Source organism: Neolamprologus multifasciatus, chromosome 8 (genome assembly GCF_963576455.1).
Source record: "Neolamprologus multifasciatus chromosome 8, fNeoMul1.2, whole genome shotgun sequence".
Classification (NCBI taxonomy): domain Eukaryota; kingdom Metazoa; phylum Chordata; class Actinopteri; order Cichliformes; family Cichlidae; genus Neolamprologus; species Neolamprologus multifasciatus.
The window spans coordinates 1224770-1243415 of record NC_140446.1 but is presented as its reverse complement, the minus strand read 5'-3'; the positions used below and the strand labels follow the sequence as shown (position 1 = coordinate 1243415).

Below are 18646 nucleotides of genomic sequence, written 5' to 3'. Positions count from 1 at the left end.
AATAATGAACGAGGAATACCTGCTGGTGATCTTTGCTTCCTCCAGCAGCTGTTTGAACTCTTCTCTGGCTTTCTGCAATTTACTCCTCTTCTCTTTGTACTCGTCCTTCATCCTGCTCTTCACAAACTGATCGAACACCTGGACGCACACAGGTAACACTGATGTCATCGTGACATCATGACATCACTTTCATTTCTAACATTTTCATGCAATCTTTCATTTGCCAAACCTGTTTCCTCTGATCTGAGGTCAGCAGCAGGTATCGAGGGTCAAAGACCATCTTATGAAGCTCCTTCTCCCAGGTGGAGAACGCAGACACCTGAGGAGAGCCACAGGTCAATGTTTAAATTTAAAGGTTCAATCTGTATTTATCCTGACAGGGTGACTCTTAACTAATCTAATTTATATGGAGGTGCATTACACATACTGACTAAGATAAAGCATATAGTCAGGGCTGGACCAGGTGACCCTGAATCCTCCCTTAGTTATGCTGCAATAGACGTAGACTGCCGGGGGATTCCCATGATGCACTGGGTGTTTCTTCTTCACTCACTATGTATTAACAGACCTCTCTGCACTGAATCATATCTGTTATTAATCTCTGTCTCTCTTCCACAGCATGTCTTTATCCTGTCTTCCTTCTCTCACCCCAACCAATCACAGCAGATGGCCCCGCCCCTCCCTGAGCCTGGTTCTGCCGGAGGTTTCTTCCTGTTAAAAGGGAGTTTTTCCTTCCCACTGTCACCAAAGTGCTGCTCATAGGGGGTCATATGATTGTTGGGTTTTTCTCTGTATCTATGAAGCGCCTTGAGGCGACTTTTGTTGTGATTTGGCGCTTTATAAATAAAATTGAATTGAAATTGAATTGAATTAAGATCAATAATGCTTTCTATAACAACATGAGGTGAAAAAGAAACAATTTTAAACACAAATACAAAAAAGACACGTACAGATACACGTAAAACATAATTTTAAGTCGGAGGATTGTGGCTGTGATGAAGATCGATCATTGTTCTTCTGATAGTCGGGGTCTGATCCACCAGATCCAGCAGGACAGGAGTAACGATGGATCCAAAAGTGCAGACTCAAAACAAAGATTTACCACATGACAAAAACAAAAAACTGGCTGAACTGGGAATACAGGAACTAAACTGGCAGGCAGATGGAACACACAGAAAAGTGTATAAAGAGAACCTAAGGATTACCTAGACTGGGAGAACAAAACAGACCTAAAGCCTGTTGAGGGAGAAACTCGACACAGAGCGAGCGATCAGTGAGTGGGACACAGAAGGGAAACACAGCTCAGGGCAAACGAGACGGGGGAAGCAAAACCTGATACAACAGTGTTGGCAAGTTACTTTGAAGAAGTAATTAATTATAGTTACTAGTTACTTCTTCAAAAAAGTAACTGACTTAGTAACTGAGTTACAAGATCCTAAAAGTAATTAATTACTTCAAAAGTAACTATTTCGTTACTTAAAAAAAAAAAGTTTAACCAGGGTATAATTGTCCATTTTTAACTACTTTAGATTGTCTCTCCACATTTCACCTATAAAAACTGTTTACTTTGCCTTGTTTGGTCCTTTTCAGCACAGCCTCACGTGTCTGAATTTACAGTCATGTTTGCATTTTGACTGTATTAACACAACTGATCTAAAATCAGACAAAAAACATAAAATCCGAGTAGAAAAAGTGATATTTTTTAGTGTAACAGCCACAAACATGTTTATTGATCATATTTCATAACTTGAAATGCAAATATAAATTGTCAATTTTAAAATCATATGCACAAGTTTTGCAAACAACAAAGTTATTTGCAGCCGTTTACCTTTGACCCTTTTATAATAACCATTTCACTAGCTGTCAAAAGCTATCAAATACGGCGCATTTCTCTGCTTTTAAAAAAATGCTATGCGTCGCCAGGTGTTTCATCAGATTTGAGGTGTTACCTCCTTTGACAGCATCACAGTATCAGCTTAAAGCACTTGTTGCAGCTGCTGAGTTTGCATCTTTTGCTGTGAAGTACAGCCAGACTTTGACCGCTTCACCTTGGGCATTTTTAATCTGTAGCTCTGCTCTAAAAGAACGTACGTACCTGGACCCGCCTACTATCCTCGGAAACGTAAAATGATTGGCTAGAATCTAAAGTGTATCACAGCTCAGGAAATAAAGCACCGAAATGTGGCTGCTTTTCGGTCTGGTTACTACCGTTTATGTCAGACCCATCCCTACCTTAGACAGTAAACGTGACGAAACTATTCAGGAAAAAAACGCATCGTACATATTGTTTATCACGACTCTGGTTTTACGTGGCCTATTGTGGCTCTATCGTGGGCCCGCTGATAGAGAGCGCCGTGTTTACATTGGTATCAGGTGGAATGTCCACAGACGTGATGATCACTACTGTGAGCTCTCTGTAGAGGTTTGGGGAGCAGTTCTTAATTGTCCCGTTGATGCACCAGCTTTCTTTTACCTGTAAACTGTTGCTGTATCCTGAGAGTTTTCACAGTATTTCCAGTGAAACATTTGTACTTCAGTGAGTGCTTGTGTGCAGCATGTGTGTTGAGTTTAATGTTACCCCTCTCTCCAGCATCATTTCCTTGAAGTGAGCGATCCGGAGTTCCAGTGGGAGGAGCTGAACGCCTCCTGGATGGGGAACGAGAGACATCGACTCCTCTGTTCTAAAAATAAAGAACCAATGATGGTAAATGGCCTGTATTTATATAGCGCTTTACACTACATCCACACATTCACACACTGGTGATGGCAGCTACATTGTAGCCACAGCCACCCTGGGGCGCACTGACAGAGGCGAGGCTGCCGGACACTGGCGCCACCGGGCCCTCTGACCACCACCAGTAGGCAACGGGTGAAGTGTCTCGCCCAAGGACACAACGACGGAGACTGTCCAAGCCGGGGCTCGAACCGGCAACCTTCCTATTACAAGACGAACTCCCAACTCTTGATCACAGGTTGGTGATGACATCAGCAAAGCAACATCTTTACTTTTCCTAACAAAATAAACAAAAACACTTTCACCTCCTGCATCTTTTAGACTCACCTGTTCCTCTTGGCGCCGTGTTTAAGGTCGTTATCTTCATCTTCATCATTCCTATGGAGACCAGCTGATTGACAGCTAGAGCTGATTTCTGTCACGAAGATGTAAAATCCACAGTTACAGAGTGAAGTGAGACAGCTGAGACACAGGTGAAGCATAGAGAGGTCAGACCTGAAGGCGAGGTCTTCTTTCTCTTGTGGGGCGGGTCCTCGATGATGCGGCTGATGTCTCGATCGATCAGCTCTCCTGGTCTCTCCCACACAGAGAGATGGATTGTGGGATTGAAGAAGAACACTCTATCATCTCCAGTCCAGACCACACACCTGAAGACACACATGCACACACGGGTGAGTCACGAAACGAGGGTCATACTATGAGCCTCACTGCCCTCTAGATAAGAGCCAATCTTCAGAAGTGAATCATCTACCCCGAGCACCATCTTCAGTCTCCTCCTTCCCAACAACAACACACCTGCTGCTAATTACGTGCGCTACCTTACATACGTTCACATAGACACACCATATGGTAAAACCAAAAGGTGACCGCTAGCGGCACACATAAGGAAAATGGCTCCTACACCAAGTGTACATGAGACATGGGAAAGCTAACTTAGAGGACGATGAATATAGGAGTTACTGAATAAAGAGGATGGGATTAATTTACACTTCTTCCTCCTTTTCAAGCATGAAACTTGAGCTGCTTACATATAATAAGTAGATCAAGCATATATATGCAGAACGGTGGTTTGCACTCACAGCAAGAAGGTCCTGAGAGAGCTGAGAACATGGCCAGAGGGGGCTACACCTGTTCTCCAACACTGCTTTGAATGCACAGACTGGGATATGTTTAGAGAAGCTGCTACATACTCAGACACCGTGGACCTGGACGAGTTCACAACTCGGTGTGTAACCAGCTACATCAGCAGATAAACTGAGGATGTCACTGTCTCCAAGACCGTCATCACCTATGCAAACCATAAACCCTGGATCTCTGCAAAGCTGCACAACCTGATGAAAATCCGAGACTCTGCCTTCAAGTCCAAACATAGAGGAGCTTACACTACAGCCAGAGCAGACCTGTCACCAGCCATCACAGAGGCAAAGCGGCAGAATGCAGATCAGTCAAAACACACATTTCACAAGTACAAAGGACAGTCGGCGCATGTGGCAGGTCATCCAAACAATCATGGCTACAAGCCAACGCCTCCAGCATGCAGCAGTGATCCCTCTCTGCCAGACCAACGAAGGCTACGTCCACACGAATGCGTTTTTGTTTGAAAACGTTTTCTCTCCGTCCACACTGAGACGCCGTTGTCCTCAAGGAAAAACGCAGGGTTTTGAAAACGCTGTCGAAAACGCACACATTTCAAAACGCAGCTGCGCCATCACAGTGTGGACACACAAGAACGCAGACTTTCTAAAACGATGACGTATTTTAGTCATGTGATGCAGTCATGTGACCAAATAAACAAAGATAGAGGAGTGCATTATACAGCAGTTGTAAATAGTAAATGGCCTGTATTTGTAAAGCGCTTTACACATCCAGTCATCCACACATTCACACACTGGTGATGGCAGCTACATTGTAGCCACAGCCACCCTGGGGCGCACTGACAGAGGCGAGGCTGCCGGACACTGGCGCCACCGGGCCCTCTGACCACCACCAGTAGGCAACGGGTGAAGTGTCTCGCCCAAGGACACAACGAAACGTGCGGCTATCCTAAATGGGCGTTCTTAAAGTCAGCAAAGAGGCACAGAAAAGAAGATCAGACACCAGCGAGGGAGGATAAGAAGGACAGACGCAACAACATTGTCATCCCCTATGTAGCCGGTGTATCAGAGAAACTCAGTTTTCTCCAAGCATGACATCCCGGTGAATTTCAGACCCAGCAACACACTCAGATAGAGCTGGGCGATATATCGAGTTTTTAAAAAATATCGATATATTTTTATACGAGATATAAGATGTGACAATATCCTTTATATCGATATAGTCTATGTTACGTTATAATTATACGTGGAGCCGCAAGTTTGCCTCTCTTTCATTCACTTTCATCTTTACGCAACATTACTTGGCCTTGCCCCTCCTTCACTGAACACAACTCCCCCTCCTCCCCCATCGCTTCACCTGCAGGAAGCGACAAGATGGGCACGGCAAATCTCCGTTAACGAGTTACTGCGCATCGCCCCGTGCGTGGGGCTGGACGCCGACAACGTGTTAGCTAGCTAACCACGATAACGAGCTAACCACGCTAACGAGCTAACCACGCTAACGCCATGCAGCCCAGAGGCGCTGCACAGCCTAAAATCCTTTCATTTTCTCAAAAGTTGACAGCGCGCCTTATGTATGAATTCTGGTTGTGCTTGATGGCCGCGAACTGATTTTATGTGGAACACGGCGCTCAGCAATCTGTTAAAAAATGTTTTAGTACGACTTTGGTAAGCTACGGAGCTGCAGCGCTTGATGGATTGTCGGAGCATTACGGCTACCGAGGAGCCTCACGGAGTGATACGTACTGTGCTTCAACGTAATATTACCCTACTGTGTATAAGGACCATAAATGGCACCTGTTAAGAGACGTGGTTACGAAGAGGATTTCAAACTCAATGCTGTCAGTCACGCAGTAGAAGTTGGGAACAGAGCAGCTGTGAAATCTGTCTTTGTTACTATGCTCAGCTCTGTTAGTTTACATTTTGACTGCCCAATTGTGAGCTTTTTGTTATGCACAAAAACAACATTGTTTTCTTTTATTTATGGAGCATTATTATTTAATAAATGCTCATAATTTATTTTTGAGTAAATTTTATGTACATCTATGCTCTATGTTAATAAAAGTGCCTGTGTGACATCTGGGACACAGCTTTGACTAAGAACTCTCTTTTTGTTCTTACTTTATGGCTTTAAAAAAAAAAAATCGAGATATATATCTTATGTCGCCGTCCAGGTAAAAAATATCGAGATATGAATTTTGGGTCATATCGCCCAGCCCTACACTCAGACACAAACTGGTTCACCCGAAAGACAAAACTCCAAAACACAGACTTAACAATGTGGTGTTTGCTGTACAGCAGCGAGGAATGCCCAGACCTCTACATCGGAGAGACCAAACAGCCACTTCACAAGCGCATGGCACAACACAGAAGAGCCACCTCCACAGGACAAGACTCAGCTGTCCATCTGCATCTAAAGGTCAAAGGTCACTCTTTGAGGATGCCAATGTTCACATTTTGGACAGAGAGGACAGATGGTTTGAAAGAGGAGTGAAAGAAGCTTCTATGTCCACTGTGAGCGACCATCTTTGAACAGAGGCGGTGGTTTACGACACCAACCGTGGGACCGTCATTCCACTGGAATTCAGCCATAACCCGGCACGGACCATAACAACGCGGGAAGGTCACCTTTTGCGTTCCTCAGGAACGCCGCGGGATGTGGCAAAACGCCGGTATACTACGCCCCGGCAGTGAGAACGGACCGGTCCGGGCCATATGGAAAAAACAGATCAAGGGTATGGCCTTCAGAGTGTGTTGGTTCATTTAGCCACTGAACCTCAGTTAGAGCAATAAAGTCTTTGGCTAATGGATCATCCTGACAACAGATATGAATATTAAAATCACCCGTGATAAGAACACAGTCATATTTAAAAAGAACAGATCCTAATAGATCAGCAAAGTCATGAATAAAAGCCTTGTTGTGTTTCGGTGGTCGGTTGAGTTTTAGAAGAATCGGCCATATCCAATAATTGAACTCCAAAGGTAGGGGAGGTAGGGGAGGGGAGCTGCCGAATTTTATGTTTATTTTCAAAAACCAAGGCTAAGCTACCACCTCTGCTGTAAGCCTAGGTGAGCTGAAGAAGGCACAGTCTGGAGGGAGAACCTCCGAGAAGGAGAACGACTCACCAGGGCGAATCCAAGTCTCCGTCAGGAACAGAACGTCCAGCCCCGAGGTGAGGAAAAAGCCATTTAAAACAAAAGTCTTATTCACCAGCGACCTTACATTTAGTAGAGCCATCTGTTTCATGGACGCCATGTCTCTACTTGTAGTGCGTCGCAAACGGCTTAGGTTGCTGTGATCCACGCCACCTCTGGAAGACGTTATCCAGGTCCTGGGAGGACTGGGTAGACTTACTGCCCGACGGAGCAGAGCCAGCGACAGCTAAGCGATCTGACAAGAACGACGAGCATAATCCCAAGAGAATGAGGAAAGAGGGTTCGAAAGGAGAGGCGAGGACGACAATAACCTGAAACTGGTATTCAATACCTACTGCACATTCCACTCTGTATCATCTCTGTCCTGTCTGTGTTTATCGTACAGTTAATATTATATAGTTACCATTATAGTATTGTATAGAATTGTATAGTTAGTAATGAGTACCTCTTTATCCCTTAATTTTACAGAAATTTAGCATGTTATTTATTTCTAATTCCTAGTTTTATATCTCTTGGAGATATATCCTTTATATATTTATAAATACACCATGGGGGGCTTAGGGTGAAACAGCATTTTGGTACACTGTACACTGTGTATACTACTATGTTGACAATAAAGCTCTTGAATCTTGTGTTCAATTTCCCCATCAGGCCTGGGCTCTCTCTGTGTGGAGTTTGCATGTTCTCCCCATGTTTGTGTGGGTTCCCTCCGGGTACTCCGGCTTCAATGTTGAAAATGGACAGGACAGGGACATGAATCAGGACAGGGGAGAGGCATATGACAGTGTCCAGTAAGTTCAGGTTCACGACTCCAGGAGCTTAAATGGTTCGACTAAATCCAGGAGCTAAGTGGCTGTGGAAGATAATGGTAAAGATGGATGACTGCTCTGTCATTCTCTAATAAAACAAGACAAATATTCTGTGATTAAATGATTCGTATTCATACAGTAACACAAACATGAAAAACAGAACAGTGAAGTTATAGTTGCTACAGACTGAGGGGAATGATTTTTCTCAGACCCACAGATGACGGTCTGAACAATCAGCATCCTCAGCGCCGTTGTTTTTTTTGTTTGCACACAAAACAACCAGATGACTGCATCGGTTAATGGTTGCCGTGGTAACACCAGCGAGGAGTCACAGTACAAACAGCGGAAACGTCCAGATCAGCCACTGATGAATTTTTAATGAATTTAGGCTAAAACATGTCTGAAAAATCAATAATCATCAATAACAACAACAATGTTACAGAACAATGGTTACCATGGAGACCCAGGCACAGGAGTTGAGGCGACAGGGCGCTTGTCTTTCCTTCTTCCTTCTCTTACGTCCTCCTCCTCTTCATCATCATCCTCTTCTTTGTGTACAGACATACTGACACACTGCAGCAGACACAGACACACAACAATGTTATTGTCCTACAAGCATCAAGATGAAGATAAAAAATGGAGCTTTTGTTTGTCGTTTTTGGCTTTACACAGTCATCTAAAGCTATATTTGAATTCTGTTTTCATATTCTTTACTTTCAGACTCCCAAAAGTTTGATTCTGTTCATCTGGACGTTTTCAGTGGGAGAAATGTTTCATCACTCACCCACTCTCGGCTGACTGCAAGTTTCCAACCTTATAAACAGGACATTCGCACAATGACTGAAACTGTCCCACTGGTGAACAATGGGCTGGAAGGTCAGTTCCTTGATACTTAACACGCAAATTGCCATGACCACTGATCATCATCAACAACAACAAAACCAACAAACACTTAAAGTACTGTTTATAAGGTTGGAAGAAGTCACGTGGATGAGTGACGAAACGTTTCTCCCACTGAAAACGCCACGTCCAGATGAACAGAATCAACTTTTGGGATTTCCTTACCTGGATGATTGAGCATGCATCAAGACAGTTACTTTCAGACTGTTTCAGACTGCAAAAAAAAAAAAAAAGAAAAAAAAATCTATAACCCTCATCAAATAAACATTAGCCATTCATCTGATGTCCCTCCTGTGACCAGTTCCAGAGTGATTGAGTAAAGTTACTGGCAGATGCTAGAATGAAATTGACCTCAAAGAGATATATGGTATAGTTTGTAGGATGCTGTTTTATCTGTGAACACTGAAACTATTCCCTAGGTGGTAATGACACTGCAGAAAGTGTAACACAAACTGAAAATAGAGAAGGTTCTCTCTTTCCTATCTCATGCTTGATTAGAGCTCCTCCTAAAGTAAATGGTGAATGTTTGCAGACAAGTGCGTCTCTTCTAGGCAAGCTATGGGCTAAAGTAAAATCCAGTAATGATCAAAGCGATTTTAAGGAGGTTTTTGGTGGAGCTTTCTCTTTAAGACCCATTTAACCTAACAACTTCCAAAAACCACTCACCAACCAGTCTAGGAATATACTAGGGATGCAACGATACACAAAATTCACGGTTCGGTTCGATACTTTGGTGTCACGGTTCGATATTTCTTCGATACAAAAAAATGTTCATGCTTTTTTAATTTGTCATTTATTAAAATTATAAATATATATTTTGACTCAAACGTACAGTTTTTAAATTTAATGTTGCTGAAACAACAAAGTAATAAAAAATAAATCTATCTGATGGAGAAATCCCTCATCTTTGGAAAAGAGAGTTTATTACAGAGAAATGTCTCTTTCCAAAATAAAAGCTCTACTATACGCTTCTTCTGGGCTATATTCTCAGCAGCATATTAAACATATCAGGTCCCCATAAGGAGAATCATGTGCTAACGGCTGTCTAAATGACTCGGGTAAAGTTTGTAGCATGCTGCTTGTTGTTTTTGTCTGCTTCCAGGACACAACGGTGTCAACACGTTAACGAGCTAACTGCGCTAACGAGCTAACTGCGCTAACGAGCTAACTGCGCTAACGAGCTAACTGCGCTAACGAGCTAACTGCGCTAACGAGCTAACTGCGCTAACGCACTAGTTCCCACCAATGTAATTGAGCATTGCGTGGCACATCCAACATACTGTTTTACTTTAGTCCATGACGCGCTTACCTTCAGGGTCATACGTCACATGAAGACCAAAATAGTTCCAAAGGCCAGATCTGAATGAGGGTGGGGGAGGTTCAATTTGCCATGTTGCAACGACCTTAGCTTCTGTTTTGCTAGCTTGCGCTGCGCTCAGTGGATCTGCGCTCTACAGTGCAGCCTAGGCGGAGTAGTCGAACGCAGATCCACTGAGCGCTCAACACAGACAGCGTCGTCAGAAGAAAAGTTGATGAAATAAATAAAAGATTTTGTATTGTTCGATACATATGCGTACCAAACTGAACCCAGATAATGGAAAGATACCCATTTCAGGTGATTTTGTGTTAAACAGCTTTGAGTCTTTACAGAAAGAAAGGTTGTAATTTTGCTAGAATTATCTGAGTTTTATTTTGATTTAAATGGATCCTCACCTGTCTGTCTTCTGGTTTCTTTGTCCTCAGCAGTAATGCTCCTTGATAGGAAAGCTTTCCTCCACCCGTTCCTCGTTTCCCTGACAAACAAAACAAATAAAACTTATTGCTCATACAGGATCCCTGGATCTGAACTGGGCAGCACAGACTTTCTCCAACAGGTGAACTCATTGAAGAACTGCAAGGAAAACAGTCCTTTGACCTCTTGAACTCTAATTTATCTGCTCAGTAACGACTCTCTTCCTAGTTTGACTGTGAGAGTAAAAATGTAACAAGCTAAAAATATGTGACAGATGAACAGAATTCCTCAGGCTCAATGTTTGATACTCTGTGAGAAGATGAAACATTGTGACACAGAAACATGGGTCATGAGAGCGTGATGTGACAGGATGATGAAGTCAGATCTGTTTTGCTCTGCAGACTAACCTAATCCTGACCAAACCTACTCACACCCTAACTTTTACTGCTGAAGAGTTGAAACACGGTGAACTAAAGGGTTAACTTCTGATTTGATTCAAGAATGAGTTCTACTCTAAAATCATTGATTTCCACTTTTTAAAGAATTCTTATAGATTCATGACTTCATGCTCCTTTACCTCTGTCAGACAGCAGGTGAAGTTTAAACGCAAATGATCAGTATGTTTGATGGCTTCTTTCTACCTGCTTTGCTATTTATTTATTTTTAACATCCTTCAGCTTTAAGTGCCTTAAGATGGCTGTTGTTGTGAATTGGTGCTGTATAAACCAAAACCTAATGATCATGAAGGTCGTTTTACATTTTACACAGCTCCATCTGTACTCCAATGGGATCTGCCTTGAGGCGTAGACAGGAAAGAAGTAGGGCAGATTTTTCTGATCAATCATTCAGAGGGAAACAGACAAGGGATGCTGCCAACATGAACTTGCTGTGCAATAGAGTCGGGACCCTCAGAGGTACATTTGGCTATTTGCTCTCTGGATAATTTAACCCAGGGTCTAGGGTTGCCAACTCCCTGAGAAATAAATAAGGGACACCTGGTGGCCAGGGCCGGGCGACCCAGTTGTCTTCACCCTTCCCAGTGTGGTGAATTTTTTAGCTCTTTTTTTGTGTGTGAAATTATTTTTTTAACCATTTGACTTGAATTTGATTTAAGTAGATGCATATTCTTTGTGATATCAACACATGGGAAACTAAAATCATTTAGCCATTTATTTTTTAGCTCAAAATGACAACATTAACACAATAAAACAGGTCTCTTTCTTAAACAGAAGCCTGTCATACTTAACTTTTGAGAATAAAAGTAAATCTTTCTTTAAAAGAACTCTGTCCTGCTTAACCTAAAATTATATAAATTAATAGAAAACAATAGAAAGAAAAATATTCTTGTAACAGTGCACATTTAGTGCATTTAGTGCAATTGGCTTCAGTAGAGGCATTTTTTCAGCTTTTGCTCCCGTTTGTAAACCCACTTGTTCCCATGATTACGCATCATAACTCATCATCATTATTCATCTATGTATGAATAATGATCTATTATTACTTTTATACTTTTATTACTTCTAACCCTAACCCCTAACCCCTAACCCTAACCCTAATCATTGTTGGATAGATGATTACAACAAATAGATTACATCTATTTGTTGTAATCATCTATCCTTGCAGTTGTTTATTACACAAAATAAATTATATTATCACACTTCTGGCCACATAGCGCTGATATTCACTGCACATGCCCATTTTAACCTTAACCAGAGGGTTTAAAAACAAACAAACCAGTGTTTACCATATCTGCTTCTGCCGTGGCCTGGTGGACAAAAATTGGTTAAGGGTTCCCCGAGCTTTCACGCCCCTCATGTTCTTCATGTGCCCACCATTAGAAGCACGCCTATGGAAAAAGTGCGCCGGCACACAGTGCAGTGCGCTTTATTGGTGTTATCTTGCACTTTTCCAGCCAGGTGTTTTCCTTTTCCCATTCTTTCCTGTACTTTTGTAGCCTTTTTTTCTTTCTCTGAGAGGAACAAACATTGCTGGTCTAATGCCTGGCTCACACTGTGCGATTTGTGGCCCATTTTGAGCCGATTTTTGAGTCGTGCGACCAATTTGGTGATCGGCCCGATTTTGGCCTTCATCGTGCATCGTGTAGTATACGTGGGGTAACGAAAAGCGATTAACACCTCACGACCAGCTCCCGATCATCAATAACTCGTGAGGGTGTCACCGCAGCCGCTCACACTGCTCACACGCAAACACGTAAACGTCGGTGAAAAAGACGGAGCAGCACGGCTGTGCAGCGTGTGATCTGGACACAAGCGATGGAGGCACAACTTGTAGAACTTTGGAAAGCTCATCCGAGCCTTTTCGAAGTGGCATCACCAAATTATCACGACCACAACAACCGTGAAAATAGTCGGATTTACATTGCTGCTCAATCACAGCTGCCTGATCAGTGTTTTTCATTAGCAATTTAGCAAAGTTGATGGTGGTGTGCGTCTGTGTGACAGATTTTCTGTTATAACCTTCATTTTATGGAGGCACAGTGTGAGCACTCAGGTCGCATCAGAGCATCGGGCGGTATAGTGTGAGACCCTGCATCGTGACCTACGAACTTATAACCCATGCGAGCCAATCGTGCAGTTTGAAAATCGCACAGTGTTTGCCCAGCTTCAGGTGTACTGTCGTCTGAGACTTGCACCGCAGTGTCGGCGTTTGTTTCCCTGTTGGCCATGCTTTTTGTTGTGGTCATCTGTTGTCTTCCGGTATTTTCTCTGCAAGCGACCTTTCCTCAACCAATGAGATGAGCGGTAATCTGAATTGTCATACTCGAATTGTCATAAGTGTGCTGTCAGCTCATTGGTCACAAAGCAGGAGCGGGGCTGGGAATTATGTTTTCAAACAAAGTGTTAATTACATTAAAACTTATAGACTACTTTTGATTCTCACTGTATTACGGGACAAAGTGCGTCCCTTTTCAGCTCAATACGGGACGTGTACTTTTGTTTCTAAATACGGGACGATTCCGTTTTTTAAGGGACGGTTGGCAACCCTACCAGGGTCCCCAACCCTTTTTGTGCCATGGACCGGTTTAATGTCAGACAATATTTTAAGGTGTCCCAGATAAATAAGAGAATCCTGCTAAACTGACTCTTGGTGGCGCTGTCACTTGGTGTTCGCTCTCTCTGCGGTAGAGTATCACTTCCTGTTTCTGCTTAAACACAGTGGTGTTTTTGAGTAGCTTATCTGCTTAACAATTTAAAGAAAAACTTTTAGATAATATTATAATCTTCATGTGCTTCATCCGAAGCACACTTTCTGTGTACTCACGACCTAATTTATAGCCAAAGTATTCACTCACTGTGTTTTTACAGTTTTGCTAGCTTAGCTTAGCTCGTAGCCGACCCGTTAGCACCATGGCTACTTCACCTGTCCCTCCTGCACTTTCCTGCTCATTGTGTCAGATGTTTAGTTACTCCTCGGCCTCCTTTAGCAGTAATGATATCTGTAACAAATGTAGCATATTTGCAGCTCTGGAGGCCAGGATTACTGAATTGGAGACTCGGCTTCGCACCCTTCATTCACCCTTAGCTAGCCAGGCCCCTGTAGCTGGTGCAGCCGAAGATAGCGTAGGCCCCGCTAGCTGTTCCCCGGCAGACCCCAAGCAGCTGGGGAAAGAGGGCGGCTGGGTGACGGGGAGGAGGAAGCGTAGTCCTAAACAGAAGCCCCAGGTACACCACCAACCTGTTCATGTGTCTAACCGTTTTTCAGGTACACACCCGCCGGGGGTCAAACTCTGGTAATTGGTGATTCTGTTCTGGGAAAAGTTAGAGCACTCATAGAGAAGAGGGCACTGTTCAATGTTCTATTGCTTTGAGTGGTTGTTTCATTGTGCGTTTCACCATTCATGTTCAGTTAAGGTAATGCCACATGTGGAGCCTCTAATTATTAGTGAGCAGCAAAAGGATTTGAAATAAGGCTGAAGTGAGTTTGTAGAAAGTGATTTGTTTAATTGCTGCTAATTACCATAAATTTACAAAATTATCTGTGGATCATAGTATGCAATTATGGCTCAGTATGCATGTGATTTAATGTGAACTTCAATGCCATTCTCTTGTTATATTTTGTTTAGGGCTGGATATCATTATTACTGCTGTCTGTTCACTCAGAGCACAGCAGCAGGAAACGTGCACAGTTTGATTGTGACTGTGGTGGTTTCACTTTTGTTATTTCCATCACTTTGTCCAAAATATGTTGTTAACATCTCTTCCACACCATGGCATCAATGCATCCATCTTCTTAATCAGAAATCATTAAATAGACTCAAGTTGTACAAAATTCAGCAGAAGAAAAAAACCAACAACCAAGAAAACAGAACAAATGACTCCAGTTTTAAAGGCTCTGCCCATTGGCCCCAGAATCGCTCAGAAAGGATTTTACTTATTACTTTTAAAGGACTTCACAATATCTACTCAACTGGTGCGCCACCATAGATCCACAGGGGAAACCTGTCACCTATTCCCACCTCAGGTGGACAAAAGTCGAGAGATGAGTCACTGTTAGGAACCTGAGCAGCTCTAAGTTGCCTCATCAGTCTTCTTTTAAATCCTTCTAAAGACTCTTTTGTATTGTAAGGGGTTTGATTGTTTTTAGCAAAGACGTGCTATTGTTTGACATGCTTAGATTTACTTCATCTTTGTCTTTTATGTTCATGATAATGTTTCATTTAATGTTAAGTTTAGTCTGGATGAAGAACTTGCAGGTGACAGGGTACACCTGAGTAATGATGTATAACCCTTGGTCTCTTGTGTTCTGGGGGCCTCTGGATGTCTGGAGTTTTGATCTCCTCCATACCTGCTTCATGGAGGACGGGGCTGTGGCCCCCCCACACCCTCTAGCAGATCATTACATGAAGGAACCTTTTAAAAACGAGCGCGTCCATGCTCACAGGTGTACACACGGGTGCTCACACACACAAACTACACCCTTTTTGGCTCCTACCTCAAAGCACACTGTGCTGTCGATCTAACGTGCTGCACAATAATGTTTAATATTTAATATTTACTGCTATATACACATAGAGTATCACGATGGTGTTGTGTTTATTATATTGCTTTTTATTAGTTTTTGTTTGCTTGTTTTCTCTTTTTTTTTTCTCCTCTGTTGTTTCCCTCCCTCCCCCCGGTGATGTCTGTCCCGTCTGTAACGACTGAAAATAAAATAAATAAATAATAACAACAATACGGCAAGGCAGGGAAGGTCTACTTGGTAAAGTAAATCCACTGGGCTTCTCTCTTTGCCTTCAGACAATAATTCTGATGCAAAAGAACCAAACGGGACCGGCGGCCAAAGGAAAATAAAAAAAGATGTATAACCCTTCCAGCTGAGGTACCTGAACTGCATATCAGTGTGGTATGAGTGGCAGTTTTACAAAGTATTAATTTCTCGCTGAGTATCTGTGGCATCTTCTCTTTAAGTTTCCAACAAATGCCTAATCACCATTACAACATGCACCATCCCGCTCTCACTGAAGCAGCAGCAGATGGTCCAGGACTCAAATGTAAGACAGGGTAGCTGGTGCCGAGCTTTGGATCATCAACCTCAACATGTGGCTGAAGCTCTCAACCTGGCCTTCAACATGTCTATGTGTCTGTGCCAAAAACACAAACATCATCGTGTATGATGGACGCGAGATATTTATGGCCATCATTTACTGTACACAGCACATCATAATCAGCAGTGAAATATTCATTTGCCACATGGTTGATTTCGTCCGCGTAAACAAAGATTTCGATGTTTCAATCTGCTCTCGTGGCTCAAAGGCATTTCATACACACAGAGTGCTTCTGTTTATGGCTGACACACACATTTACACAAACAACAGATGAACAGAGACATGCTGAGAGACACACTTACTGTGTCTGTAGTTTGTCAGCAAAGTGAATCTGGAGGAAAACTGTGAAGAAAAAAAAGGCTGAACTTCTTTGATCACCTGAAAGAGACGAGATGTGATTAGCACAGCTCGAATGGACAGAAAGACAAACTGATGGACAGATCAGCTGGAGACTCACCTGGAGAGGTAACACGGGACAGTTTTCAGTGCAGAGCTGAGAGGGACGAACAGGTCCAGAAACACACTGCTGAAAGACCGTGAGAGAGATCTGAACACCTGTTCACCTGTCTCACATCACTCAGCACCAGGAACAGCAATTCCTCCAAACTCCAGGTGAAACTGCTGCTCAGCTCGTATAAGGTCACCCTGACTCCCGCTCAACACATTCAACACATCTCTAACCAGGACATCTTGCTCTTATCTGGCTCCTCTTACTCTGACACCAGCCATCAGCTCACAGGTAACTTGGGGGTTGTAATTTAAGCACATCTGCATCAAAAAGTGTTCACTGTGTTGATCACTTTGTAACATTGATGTGATAAATACTCACCTGCATGGGTGGTGCTGGTCTACTTTCACAGCTTATCATTGGCCGGAGCCATGTCACTCTTCGATGCTGATTGGGTAGAATGAGATGCCACGCCTCCTTGTGTCTCTGCTTGTGTAGGCCGGTCCATTCACAGTACATTACATCTACAACACAACACAGATGGTTTCAGTGAGTCCTTGATATTCAGCACTGTGGCACAGTGTTCTCCCCATGTTTGTGTGGTTCTCTCCGGGTACTCTGGGTGGGAGGAAAGGTTAATTGGAAACTCTAAATTGCCCATAGGTGCTAATGGTTGTCTGTGTCTATGTGTTAGCCCTGCGACAGACTGGCGACCTGTCCAGGGTGTGCCCTGCCCCTCGCTCTGAGACAGCTGGGATAGATCCAGCCCCCCCACGCCCTGAAAAGGATAAACTGAAGAGAATGGATGGTTGATATCCTTATTAAGGATGTAGATGACGGTTCTGCTGTTTTATGAATTCACAGCGATGCTTGTGAAGGTGGTTTAAACTGGCTCCAGGCTGGTTTAACTGAGGTTTCAGAGGAGAATGTGAGGTGACTGAAATCTTTACATCATTTCATTATCTGTCATCTCTCCCGAGGCATTAACAGGACAGACAGCTTATAGAACTACCTAAACCCACTTTTTCCTCTGAGCTGCTAACCTTGTTAGATGTTTTTTTATTTACTTGTACACACACACACATATATATGTATATATATACACATATATATATATATATATATATATATATATATACGTATATATATATATATATATATATGTATATATATGTATATATATGTATATATATGTATATATATACATATATATGTGTATATATATACATATATATACACATATATATGTATATATATGTGTATATATATATATATATATGTATATATATATATATATATGTATATATATGTATATATATACATATATATACATATATATACACATATATACATATATATGTATATATGTGTATACATATATATATGTATACATATATATATGTGTATACATATATATGTATACATATATATATATGTATACATATATATATGTGTATACATATATATATATGTATACACATATATATACATATATGTATATATATGTATATATATACATATATGTATATATATATATATATATGTATATATATATATATATATATGTATATATATGTATATATATACATATATATACACATATATACATATATATGTATATATGTGTATACATATATATATATGTATACATATATATATGTGTATACATATATATGTATACACATATATATATGTATACATATATATATGTGTATACATATATATATATGTATACACATATATATACATATATGTATATATATATGTATATATATACATATATGTATATATATATGTATACACATATATATACATATATGTATATATATATGTATATATATATGTATATATATACATATATGTATATATATATATATATGTATATATATACATATATGTATATATATACATATATATATATGTATATATATATACATATATGTATATATATGTGTATACATATATATATGTATACACATATATATATGTATACATATATATATGTGTATGTGTGTGTGTATATATATATGTATATATATGCATATATATATACATATATATATATATATGTATATATATGTATACATATATATACATATATATATATACATATATATATGTATATATATATGTATATGTATATATATATATATATATGTACATATATATATATATATATGTACATATATATATATATATGTACATAT

At 41.2% G+C, this 18646-nt stretch overlaps 1 protein-coding gene across 4 annotated transcripts in view; it reads right to left on the bottom strand.

The window, feature by feature from the left end:
- Positions 1–18646, bottom strand: part of tcerg1l (transcription elongation regulator 1 like) — an 81352-nt gene that overhangs the window by 4808 nt on the left and 57898 nt on the right. For 3 of the 4 annotated variants that reach the window (XM_085170483.1, XM_085170486.1, XM_085170485.1), the window contains 10 exons: positions 16821–16963; positions 16449–16517; positions 16294–16369; positions 10407–10486; positions 8248–8366; positions 3230–3381; positions 3062–3149; positions 2579–2681; positions 230–319; positions 20–138 (listed from right to left, as the gene is read on the bottom strand). In XM_085170483.1, coding sequence (XP_085026609.1) covers positions 20–138; positions 230–319; positions 2579–2681; positions 3062–3149; positions 3230–3381; positions 8248–8366; positions 10407–10486; positions 16294–16369; positions 16449–16517; positions 16821–16963 — 1039 coding nt within the window. The remainder of the gene's footprint in view (positions 1–19; positions 139–229; positions 320–2578; positions 2682–3061; positions 3150–3229; positions 3382–8247; positions 8367–10406; positions 10487–16293; positions 16370–16448; positions 16518–16820; positions 16964–18646) is intronic. The other variant, XM_085170484.1, reaches the window with a different exon arrangement.